This window comes from Streptopelia decaocto (assembly GCF_964273445.1).
Source record: "Streptopelia decaocto genome assembly, chromosome: 13".
Taxonomy (NCBI): Eukaryota; Metazoa; Chordata; class Aves; order Columbiformes; family Columbidae; genus Streptopelia; species Streptopelia decaocto.
In genome coordinates this window covers 533,654-550,076 of record NC_138668.1, presented here as the reverse complement: position 1 = coordinate 550,076, position 16,423 = coordinate 533,654, and the positions used below count along the sequence as shown (strand labels likewise).

The window sequence follows — 16,423 nt, the reverse complement described above, 5'->3', positions numbered from 1 at the left end:
GGTGGGTTGAGTGGAGGGCCGGTGCCTCCGCTGGTTTCTGGCTCCTGTGAGATGAGAATTTTGCACTCTCCCTGGTCTTAGGGCAGATTCTTTGGGTATGGACGGGTTTGGGTTTGTTTTGGTGTTTTCTCCACAATGGTTGGAGACAGCTGAGCACAGCCAGAGCGCCAGACCCCCGTCACACCCAAACGGAGACCCTCTCCCCAGTTAAGATGACGCACACCCCGAAGCCTCTTCTGGCTGGAGATTGTAACGTAAGACATTCAGGAAATAGAAGTAGCTTCTTACAGGACTATCAGTCTAAAGAGATGGAAGCTGAACTCATCGTAGCTATGAAAGAGAACATTCAGTGTCTTGCATGACTATAAAAGAATTAAAAGACTCATTTTACAGTGCATTTTAATTAAAAGTTCATTATAAGAATTTTCTTGTAAGGACAGCATACTACATACCAATGGAAATATGTAACTTTATCCTACAAATGGGACTGTCACCATATTATTCTTACAATTCAAACATATGAAAAATAAAATATGATATTTAGCTTTATAAATTCTCCCTCCCCCCCTTTAAATCCTTTTTCTTTTAAATAACAAAAGTATCGACTCTTTGACAGTACAGTGCATTTGCTACCTGCGAGTCACAAACCAAGTATTCACAGCAACGCCAAGGAAACAGCAACACTGGTTGCAAAATATTGAGAGAAAATTAGAAAAATATAGTAGTCAGCCTGGTGCTTACAGAAAAGACAGTCAACAGGGATCAAAAACCAGCACATTGTCATATTACACAGGACCATCATCATAACATAGAAAACAGCGCAGAAGACTTATGTTGGAAAAATATATAGCGATTCTCAACAAGCAGAAACTGAACTTTGGCACTTGCTCATAAAAAGGCCTTTCAAAGCAAAACAAACTGGAAATTCACTTAATCACAGCTTGTATATTTAAAAAAATAAAGACATTGACTAAAGCAAGAGAAACAATAGAGAAAAGTTTACAAGCCAGGTCACTATGAATTCAGTACATTCAGCCTACAGAAAATACAAGTGCAATCTTCACCCGCTCCCCTCTGCTGGATGCTGGCTGGCGAAAGACAGGCTGGGGCAGCCTCGCCTGACCACCCGCGTGCTGACTGCACAGCCCCTGCTAACTGAACCAGAGCAACATGTCTCAAAGACATCGCCTCCGCATCAGAAAACAAGGATTGCTAACCTGCAAATTAAACACCAAGATCCTTGCACTCAGACAGTGGCCGTTCTGCTCTACCCATAGTTGCACCAGAACCACTGTAGTGTAAGGATTAAGTAATTTTTTAAAAAGGGCTAAACAAGAATGGCTTCAATGCAAAGGGGGGGACAATAGGCCGGAAGGAAGGATTCACTCAGCTGTTAATCTCAGCGCTGTGTCAGCACTGCGCATTGTCAAAAGCACTGCAGCTAACATGTGCACAGCTGCTTCCCTCCCCGAAAGAACCGGCATCCTAAACTCAGGCCCAGCCAAAGGCTGCTGCAGGCCACGGCTTATTTCTGGATGAGGCCACGAGACAGAAGGGGCTGCTCCAGCCAAGATGTGCTGCTTCCCTTGTCAGGCGCAGCGCCCCAGACGAGCAGCGATCTTTGCACCGAGGCAGCTTACTCCATTTGTTATTCTTTTGAGGAGTTATGATGGGGAGGGGCAGAGAGAAAAATAAGTGCTTTAGATTGCACAGAAGATTGTCCTACTAAAGGGGGCACTTGAATCGGAAATGACTGCAGCTATAAGTCTAGCAGACGCTCTTCACATGTCTCCACAGGCCATTTAGTAGCACCTCCAAACACATCAACGTTGTTATCGACCCAGGGTATGATGTTGCCAGGCATGTTGATAGAGCAGTTAGCAATATTCATGATGTCTTCAGCTTTTAAGACCCTGTCCCATATATTGAACTGGCTCATCTCCCCAACGAAGGCTTGAGTTGCATCAAATCTTCCTCCTACTGTGTCCTTTAGGCACACAAGAGTTAGATTAGACGAGAAGGTTAGTTCAGCATTTTCCTCCAACCCGCAGGCCCCCCAGCCACATTGCCAGAAGGAAGCGCAGAGCCAGGTCACAGCCAAACAACTGCAAGTTCCTACAAGGGCCACTTTGGACAGAATGTTCCATGGAGCAGTAAAAGCTCCAATCTGAAATGTGCCAAAACAAGTCAAAGCAAACAGTGGTGACTTGATACCATCACACAAAGGTTAGACACAACTAACCCTTCCCCCACGCAGCAGAGAAGGAAGTCAGCTGCAAATATTGAGGCTAATTTAAGAGCCACTTTGCAAGCCTGTCACAAGACAACTGCAGCAAGAACTGCACAGATGCGCAAGATTATGCTGAAAGTTTTATAGCTATAGATTAAACCGTAACTGCAGCCCTTGACCAGTTGTCTGCAGGGCCTATGAGATCTTTGGGTGTAAATACACAGGCTGCTGCCAGTTGTACCAAATGACTAACTCAAACTGCTACTGCATAAGCCTAAAAGGGTTTGTTTGCTCCATCCACTACTCAAGGACAGAAAACACACATTTTGTGCGATCACACTCACATGAAACTGATAGCAGAGGATAGAACCAAACGGAGTAGAGGCAAATGGCACGAGAGAGTTACAGAAAAGCTGCCAGCCACTTAATAACGAGCTGAAGCATGTGCTGTGCAGAGCGTATCAGCATTCTGAATTCACCATTCTGTCATTAACGTCACAGGTAAGTGTCTACTGAAATCAGTATCAGGATAAAACTGTTTTTTCATTGCCTTGCCCCATTGTGAACCTGGAAATCCTGGAGAAAGGCTATGTCCTGCTTCTCATTACAAGATTATTCAAGCATATGTATAATCATGCAAAGAACAGGTAGAGAAAAAAATGAAGAGCCACAATTTGTAGGCAATAGCTCAGTAAGATGTTAACTAGCAGAAGACAGTTAAAAATCTTTTGGGCTTTTGTTTGTTTGGGGCTTGGTTGTTTGTCTGTTATTTTTCCAATATTCAAAAAGGACTTAAGCTCACAAATGCTTCCTGTTGGCAATACTAATACTCAAACGTTATCAACATCTGCATTAAGAGCGTTATTTACCTACATATTTAATGAGAAACAAAATGTCTGATTTAGAGTTTGCCCCTTTGACTTCAGACTCATCTTTAAATAGACAAATTCTGAACGAGGGACAGGCTCCACTATTCTAAAACTGTGTGACATACCTGAGAGCTGCAGAACTGGGTCGGGGGGAGCTCTCCATAAGAACCAGACATGCCCACAAGCACTCTAGTGCCCACAGCTGTTGGTCCCCTCACCCCATACACACACCTTCCTTAGTCTGCTCCAGGGCCCAAGGACTGACATTCTTACTGTTCTTGGGACAAAGACAAAGGGAAGGGACAAACCAGTAAGCTGCTACGGGGGACAGTCGGCTTGGATTGAATTTAAACAAAAAAAAAATCAAAGCAATTCTGTTTGGTCCACTGTCAGCACTGGCTACTTCTGTCCTTGTCTGTAACTTCAGTGGTCACATCGCTAGTCACCAGCAATCTAGTTCAAAGGTTTTAATATAAGGCATTATTCAGTTCACTGACAAAGTTGCACACTGGAGCATTAAGAGTGGAAATAGTAATAGTTGCATCATGAATATTCAATAAATGAAACAAAATATACCAATGTGTGATCGCATTAAGTATTTGTTGCTTTGATTTAGTCTTTCTGATACTGTGTATACAACAGGACTAAGTGTTTAACAAAGAGAAATTCTTTTCTTACAGCTGCTGTTTGGCGAGTTTTGATGTATATTTTTAAACCCTGGAACACACTGTCGTTCACTCACCTGTTCCTGACCCAGGATCAAGACACCTCCAGGTTTAATTGGGTGCCAAGGAGCAAGATTCTCCCCAGTGCCCAGCTTCTCTCCATCCTGAAAAGCCTCCCACATCCCATCTCTGGTGGTCCAGGTTATACAGATGTGATGCCATTTTCCATCACTAATGAAGAGAGGGAGCTGGGCAACCTACAAAACCAAAGAATAATGCATGTTCCAAACCAAGTCTACCAGGTCAAGCACAACATTTAACAAGGGACAGAATCTACTCTATCCTCGGGAGCCAAAAGTGGGGAACTTCTGCCTCTGAACATCTTTCTACTTTGTCCCAGCTCTCCTGTATTCAGGACAGCCATGCTTCTTATTCTATATGCGAGCCTTTGTTCCATCTAGAATCAAATGACACAAGTACCACAGTCCAAGCTGTTATCAATCCACTGATCCTGCACATTCATATGTGGCATTTCTGGTTTAAATTTCAGTGCTTAGACCTATTAATAACTTTTCACCCAGTGAAAACCTGGGGTTTGCTGCACCATTTGCAGTAACAGCTCTGACAAAAGGATCTGCCTGCTTCCAGTAAAGCTTGTGGGAACTGTTACGTAGGGTTCCAAATAAGAAGGAGCTATGGTCCTTTAGGAATTTGATCTGAAAACTTACTCAACATGAAGACACACAGTGGTCTATGGAGCAGCTGTGATGTGGGAGAAAGGAAAGCCTCAAAGAACATTAGTAGTACTGACATAACATTGAAGAGAAAAACTTCTTGCTAAGGATCAGCAGATTCAAGTTTCCTTCTCTTTCATCAGCCATTAAAAATAATCAGCTTTTCGGCTTTATTGGTTTGGGAAGATACAGGGGTGTTAGAAGTCCTTAACGAGCCACCCGACTGAATCCCTCGAGTCGTGGTGCAGATCTGTAAACGCCTGATCCCTCAGAGAGCAGAGTTACTAGGAAACCTAACCGAATCTGTTTTAATGCCAGCTTCAACGGGTCTTGTTTTCCTCAAGCCTCATCCCGAGGCTTGTTGGAAACCATTAATTGTTGCTTTTTTGTACATAAAGTCTGAAAAATCTGTACCTAAACTGAGGTACAGTCACTGAACATAAAACCAGCCACAATTACATGCCTTTTGCTCTCCATCTTGTGCAAAATTCACTTTAACATATCTGAACTTCTAGGACTAGAAAGACAGAAGTACTGCAACTGTCTTAGATCTTAGGCTTTGCAATAGTGTGCCTTCAAATATTGCATCTGTTTCATAAACTGAAGAAACAGAGGCCAAGATCCGCTTGTGAATTCCGAGGACATCCCTAAGCGTCTGCACATCTAGATGTCATGCTGCTTTTTCTCAACACAAATATATGCACCCATGGACTTTGTTTTGAGGACTTTTATGAACTTAGAGCAAACACACAGACACCAACAGACAAGCAGACGCTACCAGCTCAAAGGCCCAGAACCAGCTTCTCTCATAGGGAATGAAGGAGTCACTAGAGAGGGGCCAAAGGTTTAGGCCTATTCTGACCATATAAATAAAGAAGTTAGTCGATTCTCACCTTATCATTAATTAGCAGTTCAATTGGATTATTCCCCCATTCTATGAGGACAATTTCGTTCGCCTGCCCGGGGACGGCGTAGGAGAAGGGCGTGCCGACGCCGGGAGAGGCGCCGGACCTCAGCCACAAGCACACGGTGAACGCGTAGAGCTCCGGCAGCGTCTTCTTCATCTTCCCGTACAAGTAGTTTGTGCGAAGGGGAAGGGAGACTTTGAACTCGTCAGGGGACTTAAACGCACTGTTGCCTAGAATTACATCGGGGAAGGAAAACCTTTAGCTTTAAGCAAAACCATGCATTCATAATTCAGGTTAAGAAGCAATATAACTGATATTGAGAATCTTTGGAACTTTAATCACGTTAGAGAGATATACAAAAATACATTGTAGTATTAGCGAATGTGGTTTGTGCAGCACAGAAAAATACAACTGTATTTTATACACATCATGCTCATTATTTAGCCTATTTTTCCTGCTCATTTAGAGCAGAAGAATAGATGGCAAACAACTCATGAGAGGCTGTTACACATTTTTGCTCCTCCTTGCTGATTCCATGGCGGAAGGCCTGCCTATTCCCAACCACTCAAAACGTTGTGGAAGGTATTTACTGGTACCAGACATGCATTCTCTGGTATGCTCATTATTAAAGCATCACAGTGCTTCAGAAACCTATTTCTTCTCCTCTTGCTGCCACACAGGGAGCGAGCAGCAGCGTCCCCGGGTTACAGACAGCAGCCTGAGGAAGAGGCTGATTCTCTCATTTTGAAACAAGAAAAAGCTGACGCGTTCCAGAAAGCAGAGTTAAACTCAGAGGAACTCATTTCCGTCTGGTAGACACATCGGGAGGAGGTCTGAACAAAAACGTAACGCCGAAGTTCAAAGTGACCTGACGAAAACTGCAATTCAAAGTACAAAAACATCAGGTGTTTTTCCTAACAGCAGGAATTATTCTTTAGATTTTTCTAAAAGATGTGACAAAAACTAGTGAGATAGTCCACAGAGATGCTTGTGAAATTGAGAACTCTTAAGACCAAAACTTCACGAAGTTGCAACACTCTGTATTAGTTTGTGTATACTTCTGTAGTTGCTTATAGTAAAATTCTATAATTAAATATTAAGATAAGAGAAATTCCACATTGTGCCACAAAATAAAACCCCACAGTTCTGTTGTACAGCATTCCCCTCAACCTTTCAGCAACCTGTTCTTCTGAGTCCCACTCGTTTCCTTTACTCGCATTCCTGCAACAAATTCTATCCCCTTGCCAAGCTCCACGCTCCAGTCCAAATGAAGAGCTGTAGTCACAGAAAGTTGCCACAATTGTCATATGTAATTTGCAAACCGTTGGCATTCTCTCAGTTGCCATTCTTAGAAGCAACTGAAGTGTTTTGACTCTCACTTTTCACAGAACAAGGGGGTGGCAAAAGAAGCAGCCTGTCTGATGCTTGGACCCGTCTTGAAACTTACAGACCAACACCTGAAATATTCCGAACTCCAAGCAAAAAGAAATCCCAGGGTCCTAGGGCTGATGTTGAGCTCCTCCACTAGGCTGGTACAACCAGTCTCATATTAAGAAAGAAAAAGAAACATGCTCCATCAGGAGCATTAGTCATTTTGTGAAAGAACTTACAGAACCAATAGTGAATTGGAGAACAACATACAATATTCATTTTTTAATATTTTTCAGTTTGTTGTCATGACTTGAAAACATCCACAACTCCAAATGGTAAAAAGATCCTCCTGTTCTGGGCAATGAGCACGTGCATGGGATAAGACAAGACTTTTCCTAAAGAATCTGAATTATTCTTGGACAAGATGGGCAAGATATATGGTTATTCCCTTTAAGAGATGGAGAAAATAGATTTAGACATAGCAAGGGAGCTCTTGTGTCTGCAGCAAAGGCAGGAATCACACTCGAGTCCAAGCACTACCAATTGCAGGATCATTCGTCCACCCAGTCCTGCTTTCTAATGCACTATCTACTGCTGGCGATGGAGACGACCAGTGAAGGAGCCACCAGAAGACTTCGGGAATCGCAACAGTTGTACAGACTGCAAACTCTACCCCAGCGGTGACTACAGACAGCTGCCACAACTCCAGATTAGAACATTACAAAGTTCACAGGGTCACCTTATAAGGCCATTTAGTCTCAGGACAACAAAGAGCTTATGACACTGGCTAGTTGTCAGGAAGAGATGCTAAACAATATGCCATTTAAAATAAAAGCACAATAGAAATACTATTTTGAAAAGAGGTCAGGTCACTTAAATATTGTTTGCATTTAATCTACAAAATCATTACGTTCTCAGCTCTTCATTACCCCCACTTTGATTTGACAGAGGCACAGAACAGCTAGTAAGAGGGAGAACAAATTACACAACGAAAAGAAAGCCTGTGTCTTGGTTCCTGGCCCAAACTCTTCAGCTCCTTGGAGACTTGTAAGACAGTCCTCTCTCCCCACATAAAAAACAGAGGTGGAAACACTATTTTTAACCTCAATAAATTACACATACTTGAGCTCCCACCACTCCCTTTCTCTTTCTGATGACTTGCTGGTATGAGTCACGCCTTTCAGAGACAGGACTGGCAATACTGCCACATAAGACATCAAGAGACCACAAATCCTCCAGAATTTTAAGCGCAATTTAGGTTTTATCTTGGCTCTCAGGAAATACCAAATGATAGAACCCGTAGATCTCTTCCTTTTTCCCCTCCTTCACACTTTCTAAATGAAAAGAATAGGTACAATATTACACAAATGGATCCAGTAGACTACATTTTAAAATTCATGAGATGCATGTTTGCACCGTTTTTAAAGCATGTCCATTAAATTTCTTTTAAGCAGAAACCCTATTCACCTTGGAAAATAATTTAAAGTGATACTTACTGGTACTCTAATCCCACAGAGTCCACTCTGTGGGTGTCTATAGTCAATACAGAAAGACAGTTCTGTTCTTTAGCTCATTTCCATGAGCTAAGTCAAATAAACAGACCCTACCCAAGCACAGAGAGCTCAGTAATAATTAATCTAAGTATCTGAATAAATGACTAGGATTAAGAGTGTGTCCCCCAGTGGCACCATGTGTACTCTGCTGTAAACTCTGAAGGCGACACACTGGGGACAGGACACAATTCAAGTATCTGCAGTCACCCGAAGTCATAACCAGCAACAAAAGGAAAGATCACCAGCAATATTTCCAAAGGAGGAAACGGTTCTGGCATGAAATGCCATTCACTACATCAACGGCAGTTATGCTAATTAAGTTTAGCCCATCTGATTTTCACTCCCAATAAAGAAAGGCAGCTCTACCTGAGTGTGTACATCTGGGTATCCGCCCGACACCAATGTCATACTTCCTCCCACTTTGACTCGTCTCCTTACATATCTTTCCATCCCACAAACACTGAGCTCCATCCTAACCACCCACATATGCCAAATTAAGAGACAGGGAGCAGAAGCCAAAGCCATTGTGAAGGCCTGGCAAGCAGGAATCCTGTGACAAAAGGAAAAAGGGTCTCAAGTATTTGCACTGTCACCTGCTATTTCACCCAGCACCTTAGCTGTCTTTCCCTCAGGCCCACATCCGGAGTGCTGCACTGTAAGGAAGGAGTAAACTAAATCAATCAGCCTGGAGTAGCGCCCAGGCTCTGTGCACATTACCTTTTTCCAGTTCAGACACTCTTTCCAGCAACGCATTCAGGGCTGTCTCTGTCTTTTGCCGATGGGCTGACGTCTCATTATGAAGCAAAGACTTTTCATCCTCGAGCTCGGCCACTTTGCTCAGGAGTTGGCGCTCCAGGTCCCCGAGCCTCCGCTGAAGCATCTCTCGAAGGTCACTGGGCAGTGCTGCGTACGACACGTTGGCCCGGAGTTGGTGCTTTAGGGAAATGAGAATAAAAAAATATGTAATTTCTAAAAGAGAAACTGTGAAATGTGGATATGCTTCCGATTCAAAGGGATGAAAGCACGATCACCGATTTCTCCAGCAAGCACAGAAGAGGCATTGCTTTTTAGCACTCGTCATGTTCAGTGCTTTTATCAGCACTGTAGCTAAACAGGCCCTGAAACAAAAGGGCACTTTTGTTAGAGGCTTCCAGCATTTCATATGTAATCTTCATACAGTCGAGCTCAAGAAAATCAATGTAGGAAGCCAGGCCTGATGCACTTTCATCAGCACAGGTACATGTGGCACACCAGTTAATTCTTCTTTACTTACTGCAAGTGACATTGCTAACTTAAGTAAACAGAAACTTATTTTTTTAATAAAAAATTAAGCTACTTTCAAAGCAAGTTTACCCAATTTACCAAAGTTTCCTCAGTTTTGATTTGCAGAGTAGGGAAGTCAGATGCTCTTTAGATCGATGGTAATTATTACCAGGTGAAAGTATTTTTATTCAAACTGCAAAAAACCACGCATGCTTTCTTAACTAACATTGGTATCTTTAAGGATACCAAGAAACCGATGGTTCCAGTTGCCATATTATTGTAGTAGCTTCCCTTCTACAGCATTTTAAAAAATGCCTCAAAAAGAAGAAAACATAGTAAAAGGATGTTGGACTACCAGATCACTCAAAAGGGCACTTGAAAAGCAGCCCAGAGCATTCAGACCTCACAGAAAAGCCTTCCGGCAGCCGCTCGCCACCCTCACGGGAGGGCAGCAGGACAGCGGAGGGCCCGCAGTGGCTCAGAGCGTGGAAAGCTGAGCACAGCGCCCAGCGGGACTCCCGTGGCGATGCTCTGAATACGTCCACGCATGACACTCAGCAGTGGACACTGTCCAGCGGTGCGTGGAAATCACTTACCGGTGGGCAGGACCCAACCCGCTTTCTATTCACAGGCACACAGAAACAGGTTCTTTTTATTCTATGTCAGCTCTAAATACATCATCTTAACTTCACAATCTGCACCACACAATCTCCTCATTACCATTGCTCTGCTCGGCTCCATATGGCAAGGTCTTACTGCCCGAGACGTCAGCTTTATACCTCAAACCCCATGATGACACATGCCCGGAAAGAGAGATTTAGATGTATTAATACAGAAACTAAGCTGGTGACCAGAAGGAAAACCATAATCTCCCTCCGTGCAGTGGGAGAACACACTTACAGAGGAGCCCTTCAGGTTTTTTGCCATTGAAGCGAGCAGACAATGGGGAAAACCAGACAAGCCAACCAAGGAACTCACTGCCAGGGCTTGGCCAGTTGCGTGTATTTCCACAGGGCTGAGCGCAGCGGCCGCGCTGCCCCGGCCGCCCCGCCGCGCCGCCCCGGCCGCCCCGCCGCGCCGCCCCGGCCGCCCCGCCGCGCCGCCCCGGCCGCCCCGCCGCGCTGCCCCGGCCGCCCCGCCGCGCCGCCCCGGCCGCCCCGGCCGCCCCGCCGCGCCGCCCCGGCCGCCCCGCCGCGCCGCCCCGGCCGCCCCGCGGGCAGGCTCGCCGCGCCCGGCCCTACCTCCAGGCTCTCCAGCCGGTCCTTCAGGGTCTGCATGGTGCGGCTCAGCTGGTCGATGACCTGCGCCGGGTCCCGCGGCAGGTCGCCCATGGTGTCCTTGCCCTTGCCCAGCTCCTTCTTCCAGGTGCCGGTGGCAGCCTTGCCGTCGGCGCCCTCGCAGCGGCTCAGCTTGCCGGTGAGCTCCCGGATGGCCTCCCGCTGGCTGCCGATGGTCTCCTTCTGCTGCAGGACGGTCTCCCGCAGCTGCAGCACCGTGGCTTTCAGCTCCTCCTCGGGGGGCAGCGCGCCGCCCTGCATGGGCACCGGGGGCAGCGGGCAGCCCGAGCCGGCGGCGTCCAGCGGCAGCGAGGTGCACACGAAGCGGCTCCCGGGCGGGCTCTCCTGCTCCCCCGCCGCCGCCCCCCGCACTCCCGCGGCTACGGCGAGCAGGAGCCCGGCGACCGCAGGCAGCATCCCGGCTGCCGGGCAGACACAGCGGGGCCGGCGGGCGCTGACAGGAGCCGCTCCCGGTCCCGCGCCCCCCGGCCGGTCCCGTCACGCTCCTCGCGGCGCTCCCGCGCTCGCGCCGGCACGCGCATTTATAGGCAGCGCGGGCGCGGGGCGGGGGGGCGGCGCGCGCTGGTTGGCTGCAGCCCGCGCTGACGCCGCGCGAGGACCGGCCGGGCGGGACCGGCGGGATACGGCCCCGGAGGGTCCCGGTGCAGCCCCGGAGGGTCCCGGTGCAGTCCCGGTGCAGCCCGGGACTCGCAGCAGCGCCGGGAACGGGGGGATGCAGCCCCGGAGGGTCCCGGTGCAGCCCCGGAGGGTTCCGGTGCAGTCCCGGTGCAGCCCGGGACTCGCAGCAGCGCCGGGAACGGGCGGGATGCAGCCCCGGAGGGTCCCGGTGCGGCCCCTGTGCAGCCCGGGACTCGCAGCAGCGCCGGGAACGGGGGGATGCAGCTCCGGTCTGCTCCAGCCGGGTCCTGGCAGCCTTCACGTGTCGAACCTCTGGTCCAGCGTCCCCACGGGGAAAAAGCTGCTCGCTGTGTCCAGGCTGAACCTCTCCTGCTTCCACTTGCACCCGTTGTCCCCTGTTGCTTGCACCACGCTGCTGAGCCGGGCTCCATCTCCATGATCTCCTCTGCTGAATTTGCTCCAGCTCGTCGTGTCTTTCTTGCACTGGGGGGGTCAAAACTGGCGCCGGTATCTGGATGTTATGCAGCCAGCGCCGAGCAAAGGGGCTCGTTGCTTCCCAGCACCCGCCGGCCGCGCTCCTGCCCGTGCAGCCTGGGACACCCTCGGCCCGGGCCAACTGTTAACACCCATCCGACCTAAAACATAACGCTGCTACAAAAGTGAGAGACCGTTCAAGTTACACGTCAGTATCCAGATCCATGATGGAGGGGAAAGGCACAGGGGCATTTTAAGAAGGAGCTTCAGAAATTTTCGTAAAGTACTGTAAGACTATTGTTGGACCTTAAGACCACTGTGGATTTAGCTCTATTGCTCACAGTATCCAGTATTTTTGATGCTACTCACAATTGCTTTAAATTCATGAAGGCTTGCATGTTTCTCCAAGTGACGTACAAATATCAGCTGAACAGTTCTTGCAAACTTCTTGCAGAAATGCAATGAAAACAGTCACCTTTACTGGAAAAGCAGAGGAACAGTTTCCTCGTGCATCAGCAGAGGCTGCTCTGAGGACTTGAAAACATTTGGGTAGAACTTCAGATTTTTAGAAAGTTTGCATATGCAAATTAAAGACGTTTTACCACGGCGGGAGTAGCTATTACAATGAAATACGTGACTTTTTAATAATAATGAATAAATATACCGAAAAAAGAATATGTAATTGAAAATACTTTCATCTTTTTTCAGCCAACCCGTGAATCACTGTGTTTCGGAACGAGCTGGCGGGTGTGCAGGAGTGTGCACCGCAGTCACGGTTAAATCTGTTTCGTGAGGTCCGGTTTGTTTGTCCGACCCCTCCCCGGTGTCCCGTTTGGAAGCCACATCAGCCGAAGCCGCCCCGGGGAGCGACGCGGCCGCGCCGCCCGTTTGAGGGGGGGGAATCCGGGGATCCGGGTTTAGAACCTTTTATAGATGATCTAGAAATTCGGGTCTTATTGTAATGAAGTTAAGCATTTAACTGCCTAGTGAAATTTCCACAAGTGTCAACCGTGCAGCTCTGTCAGTGAGGACCTGAATCGTACAGCCTGGCCCCAGGGACGCTCGAAACACCTTTAATCTCTCTGCGCATCCCTTCTCTGTTTATAAAATGAGCACATTGTTCCCTTTCCCCTCTGGTCTGTCTCACATTGTCTATTCCCGTATGTCTGTGCATCACAATGGGACATTTTTCCCTGGTGCTCATGATTTGTGTCAGAGTAGCGTTTATCCTAGCTAGGCTATATTAGTCCATTTAACCCAAATTATTTCTTTGCTTCTAAGAAAATGCTACTTGGGCTGCCATTTAAAACTGCCATAAGCTTAAAAAAATTGCACAGTTCCTTAAGAATGTGTCACTTTGTCAAAAAAGACCAATTCCACTTGTACGGTAACAAGTCTGGCAGAACGATTGAACTGATCACCAGCAACAAAACCAACTACAGACAGAATCTCAGAAGGAACCCGTCATTAAGAGACGTTCTCCCTTCTTCTTTCCATATCCTAGGCTGCTCTAAGAAAATCATAAATGAAAAATGTATTCCCTTTTAAGTCAACTGGATTTTTCCCATTGATCTGAATAAATTCAGGATTTCTCGAGATCATCTAAATGATGCATTACGTTTCTGAGAATTGTTAATTAGGATGACCTTCCTTCCAGCAGAAGGCAGGCAGACCGAACCGCAGAGGTGCTCCTGCGGAAGCTGTGTCGGGCAGATCCGCTGCGGAACTCCGGAAGAACACGAGATGTAATGTACCGGCCTTGTGACAGAGGAAGGAAAGAATACACGAGAGATTAGAACTCCAGGACAAAAGTCACGCCCGTCCAGCAGAGCACAGGCCGCAGAGCACACGCAGCGGAGCACACACAGCGGAGCACACGCTGCAGAGCACACGCTGCAGAGCACACGCAGCAGAGCACACGCAGCGGAGCACACACCGCAGAGCACACGCAGCGGAGCACACGCAGCAGAGCACACACAGCGGAGCACACGCAGCAGAGCACACGCAGCAGAGCACACGCAGCGGAGCACACGCAGCAGAGCACACGCAGCGGAGCACACGCAGCGGAGCACACGCAGCAGAGCACACGCAGCAGAGCACACGCAGCGGAGCACACGCAGCGGAGCACACGCAGCAGAGCACACGCTGCAGAGCACACGCAGCGGAGCACACGCTGCAGAGCACACGCAGCGGAGCACACGCAGCAGAGCACACACCGCAGAGCACACGCAGCGGAGCACACGCAGCGGAGCACACGCAGCAGAGCACACGCAGCAGAGCACACGCAGCGGAGCACACGCTGCAGAGCACACGCAGCAGAGCACACGCAGCAGAGCACACACAGCGGAGTACACACCGCAGAGCACACGCAGCAGAGCACACGCAGCAGAGCACACGCAGCAGAGCACACGCAGCGGAGCACACACAGCAGTGCACACACAGCGGAGCACACACCGCAGAGCACACGCTGCAGAGCACACGCAGCAGAGCACACGCAGCAGAGCACACACAGCGGAGTACACACCGCAGAGCACACGCGGCAGAGCACACGCAGCAGAGCACACGCAGCGGAGCACACACAGCAGAGCACACATAGAAGAGCACACACAGCGGAGCACACGCAGCAGAGCACACGCAGCGGAGCACACGCAGCGGAGCACACGCAGCAGAGCACAGGCCGCAGAGCACACGCAGCAGAGCACACACAGCAGAGCACACATAGAAGAGCACACACAGCGGAGCACACATAGAAGAGCACACACAGCAGAGCACACATAGAAGAGCACACACAGCGGAGCACACGCTGCAGAGCACACGCTGCAGAGCACACACAGCAGAGCACACGCAGCAGAGCACACGCAGCGGAGCACACACAGCGCAGCACACACAGCAGAGCACACGCTGCAGAGCACACGCAGCGGAGCACACACCGCGGAGCACACGCAGCAGAGCACACGCAGCAGAGCACACGCTGCAGAGCACACACAGCAGAGCACACATAGAAGAGCACACACAGCGGAGCACACGCTGCAGAGCACACGCTGCAGAGCACACGCAGCAGAGCACACACAGCGGAGCACACGCTGCAGAGCACACACAGCGGAGCACACACAGCAGAGCACACACAGCGGAGTACACACCGCGGAGCACACGCAGCAGAGCACACGCTGCAGAGCACACGCAGCAGAGCACACACAGCGGAGCACACACCGCGGAGCACACGCAGCAGAGCACACACAGCGCAGCACACGCAGCGGAGCACACACCGCGGAGCACACGCAGCAGAGCACACGCAGCAGAGCACACACCGCAGAGCACACGCAGCAGAGCACACATAGAAGAGCACACACAGCGGAGCACACGCAGCAGAGCACACACAGCAGTGCACACACAGCGGAGCACACACCGCAGAGCACACGCTGCAGAGCACACGCAGCAGAGCACACGCAGCAGAGCACACACAGCGGAGTACACACCGCAGAGCACACGCGGCAGAGCACACGCAGCAGAGCACACGCAGCGGAGCACACACAGCAGAGCACACACAGCGGAGCACACACAGCGGAGCACACGCAGCAGAGCACACGCAGGGGAGCACACACAGCGGAGCACACGCAGCAGAGCACACACAGCAGAGCACACGCAGCGGAGCACACACAGCAGAGCACACACAGCGGAGCACACGCTGCAGAGCACACGCAGCAGAGCACACGCAGCGGAGCACACACCGCAGAGCACACACAGCGGAGCACACGCAGCAGAGCACACATAGAAGAGCACACACAGCGCAGCACACGCAGCGGAGCACACGCAGCAGAGCACACACAGCAGAGCACACACCGCAGAGCACACGCAGCAGAGCACACACCGCAGAGCACACGCAGTGGAGCACACGCTGCAGAGCACACGCAGCAGAGCACACGCTGCAGAACCAGCTCATCCTTCGTGTGGGTGAGGGAGCTTTTCAATTCTGTTAGAAGTGCAGTGATAGCCTTGAGTTCTACAGGGATTTCCCTCCTCCTCTCACATTTTGTGCCTCTTTCTGTGGCTGACAATTAGAACCGCTATTGTGTCCTGACCCATCCGACATGTGAAATGCCAAAGCACCCGGTGTTCTGAGATGATGTGAAGTCGCCTCAATAGGTTTCATCTCAGGTTGTAATGAGTGTGACAAAGGGACGATCCATGGAGAGGCTCCGTGGAGTTCTGGGAGGCCAAGAAAAGAAAGTCATTGTGGAGACAGTTTTTGCAGAAAACTCAAATGTGCACAGATGGAATAGGATTAACACAAGAAAATGACAAAATAAAGGGTTACGTAATTCTAGCTGAGGGTTCTGTGCCAAGTGTGTTTCAGACAGAGCACCTGGGGCCAGGCTGCAGATGGGATGGTGAAGCTGGAGATTAGTTGATTTACACCAGCAATTAGATTGTAGGTCATTT

At 49.2% G+C, this 16,423-nt stretch overlaps 1 protein-coding gene across 1 annotated transcript; it reads right to left on the bottom strand.

Annotated features, from left to right (window-relative positions):
- Positions 1 to 398: 398 nt before the first annotated feature.
- NPTX2 (neuronal pentraxin 2) lies at positions 399 to 11,362 on the bottom strand. The gene is made up of 5 exons (XM_082064601.1): positions 10,835 to 11,362; positions 9,048 to 9,264; positions 5,392 to 5,636; positions 3,842 to 4,021; positions 399 to 1,987 (listed from the first exon to the last, which is right to left on the bottom strand). The coding sequence occupies exons 1-5, from the start codon at positions 11,285 to 11,287 to the stop codon at positions 1,760 to 1,762; spliced, it is 1,323 nt and encodes a 440-aa protein (XP_081920727.1). The 5' UTR covers positions 11,288 to 11,362; the 3' UTR covers positions 399 to 1,759.
- Positions 11,363 to 16,423: the final 5,061 nt, after the last annotated feature.

Bases quoted from the DNA above. Each gene is read 5' to 3' on its own strand.
- NPTX2 (XM_082064601.1), bottom strand. From the start codon at position 11,287: ATGCTGCCTGCGGTCGCCGGGCTCCTGCTCGCCGTAGCCGCGGGAGTG. The intron at 4,022-5,391 runs GTGAGAATCGAC...TTGGTTTTGTAG, and splicing joins AACTGCTAATTAATGATAAG to GTTGCCCAGCTCCCTCTCTT. The intron at 1,988-3,841 runs GTGAGTGAACGA...GTGTGCCTAAAG, and splicing joins TGATCCTGGGTCAGGAACAG to GACACAGTAGGAGGAAGATT.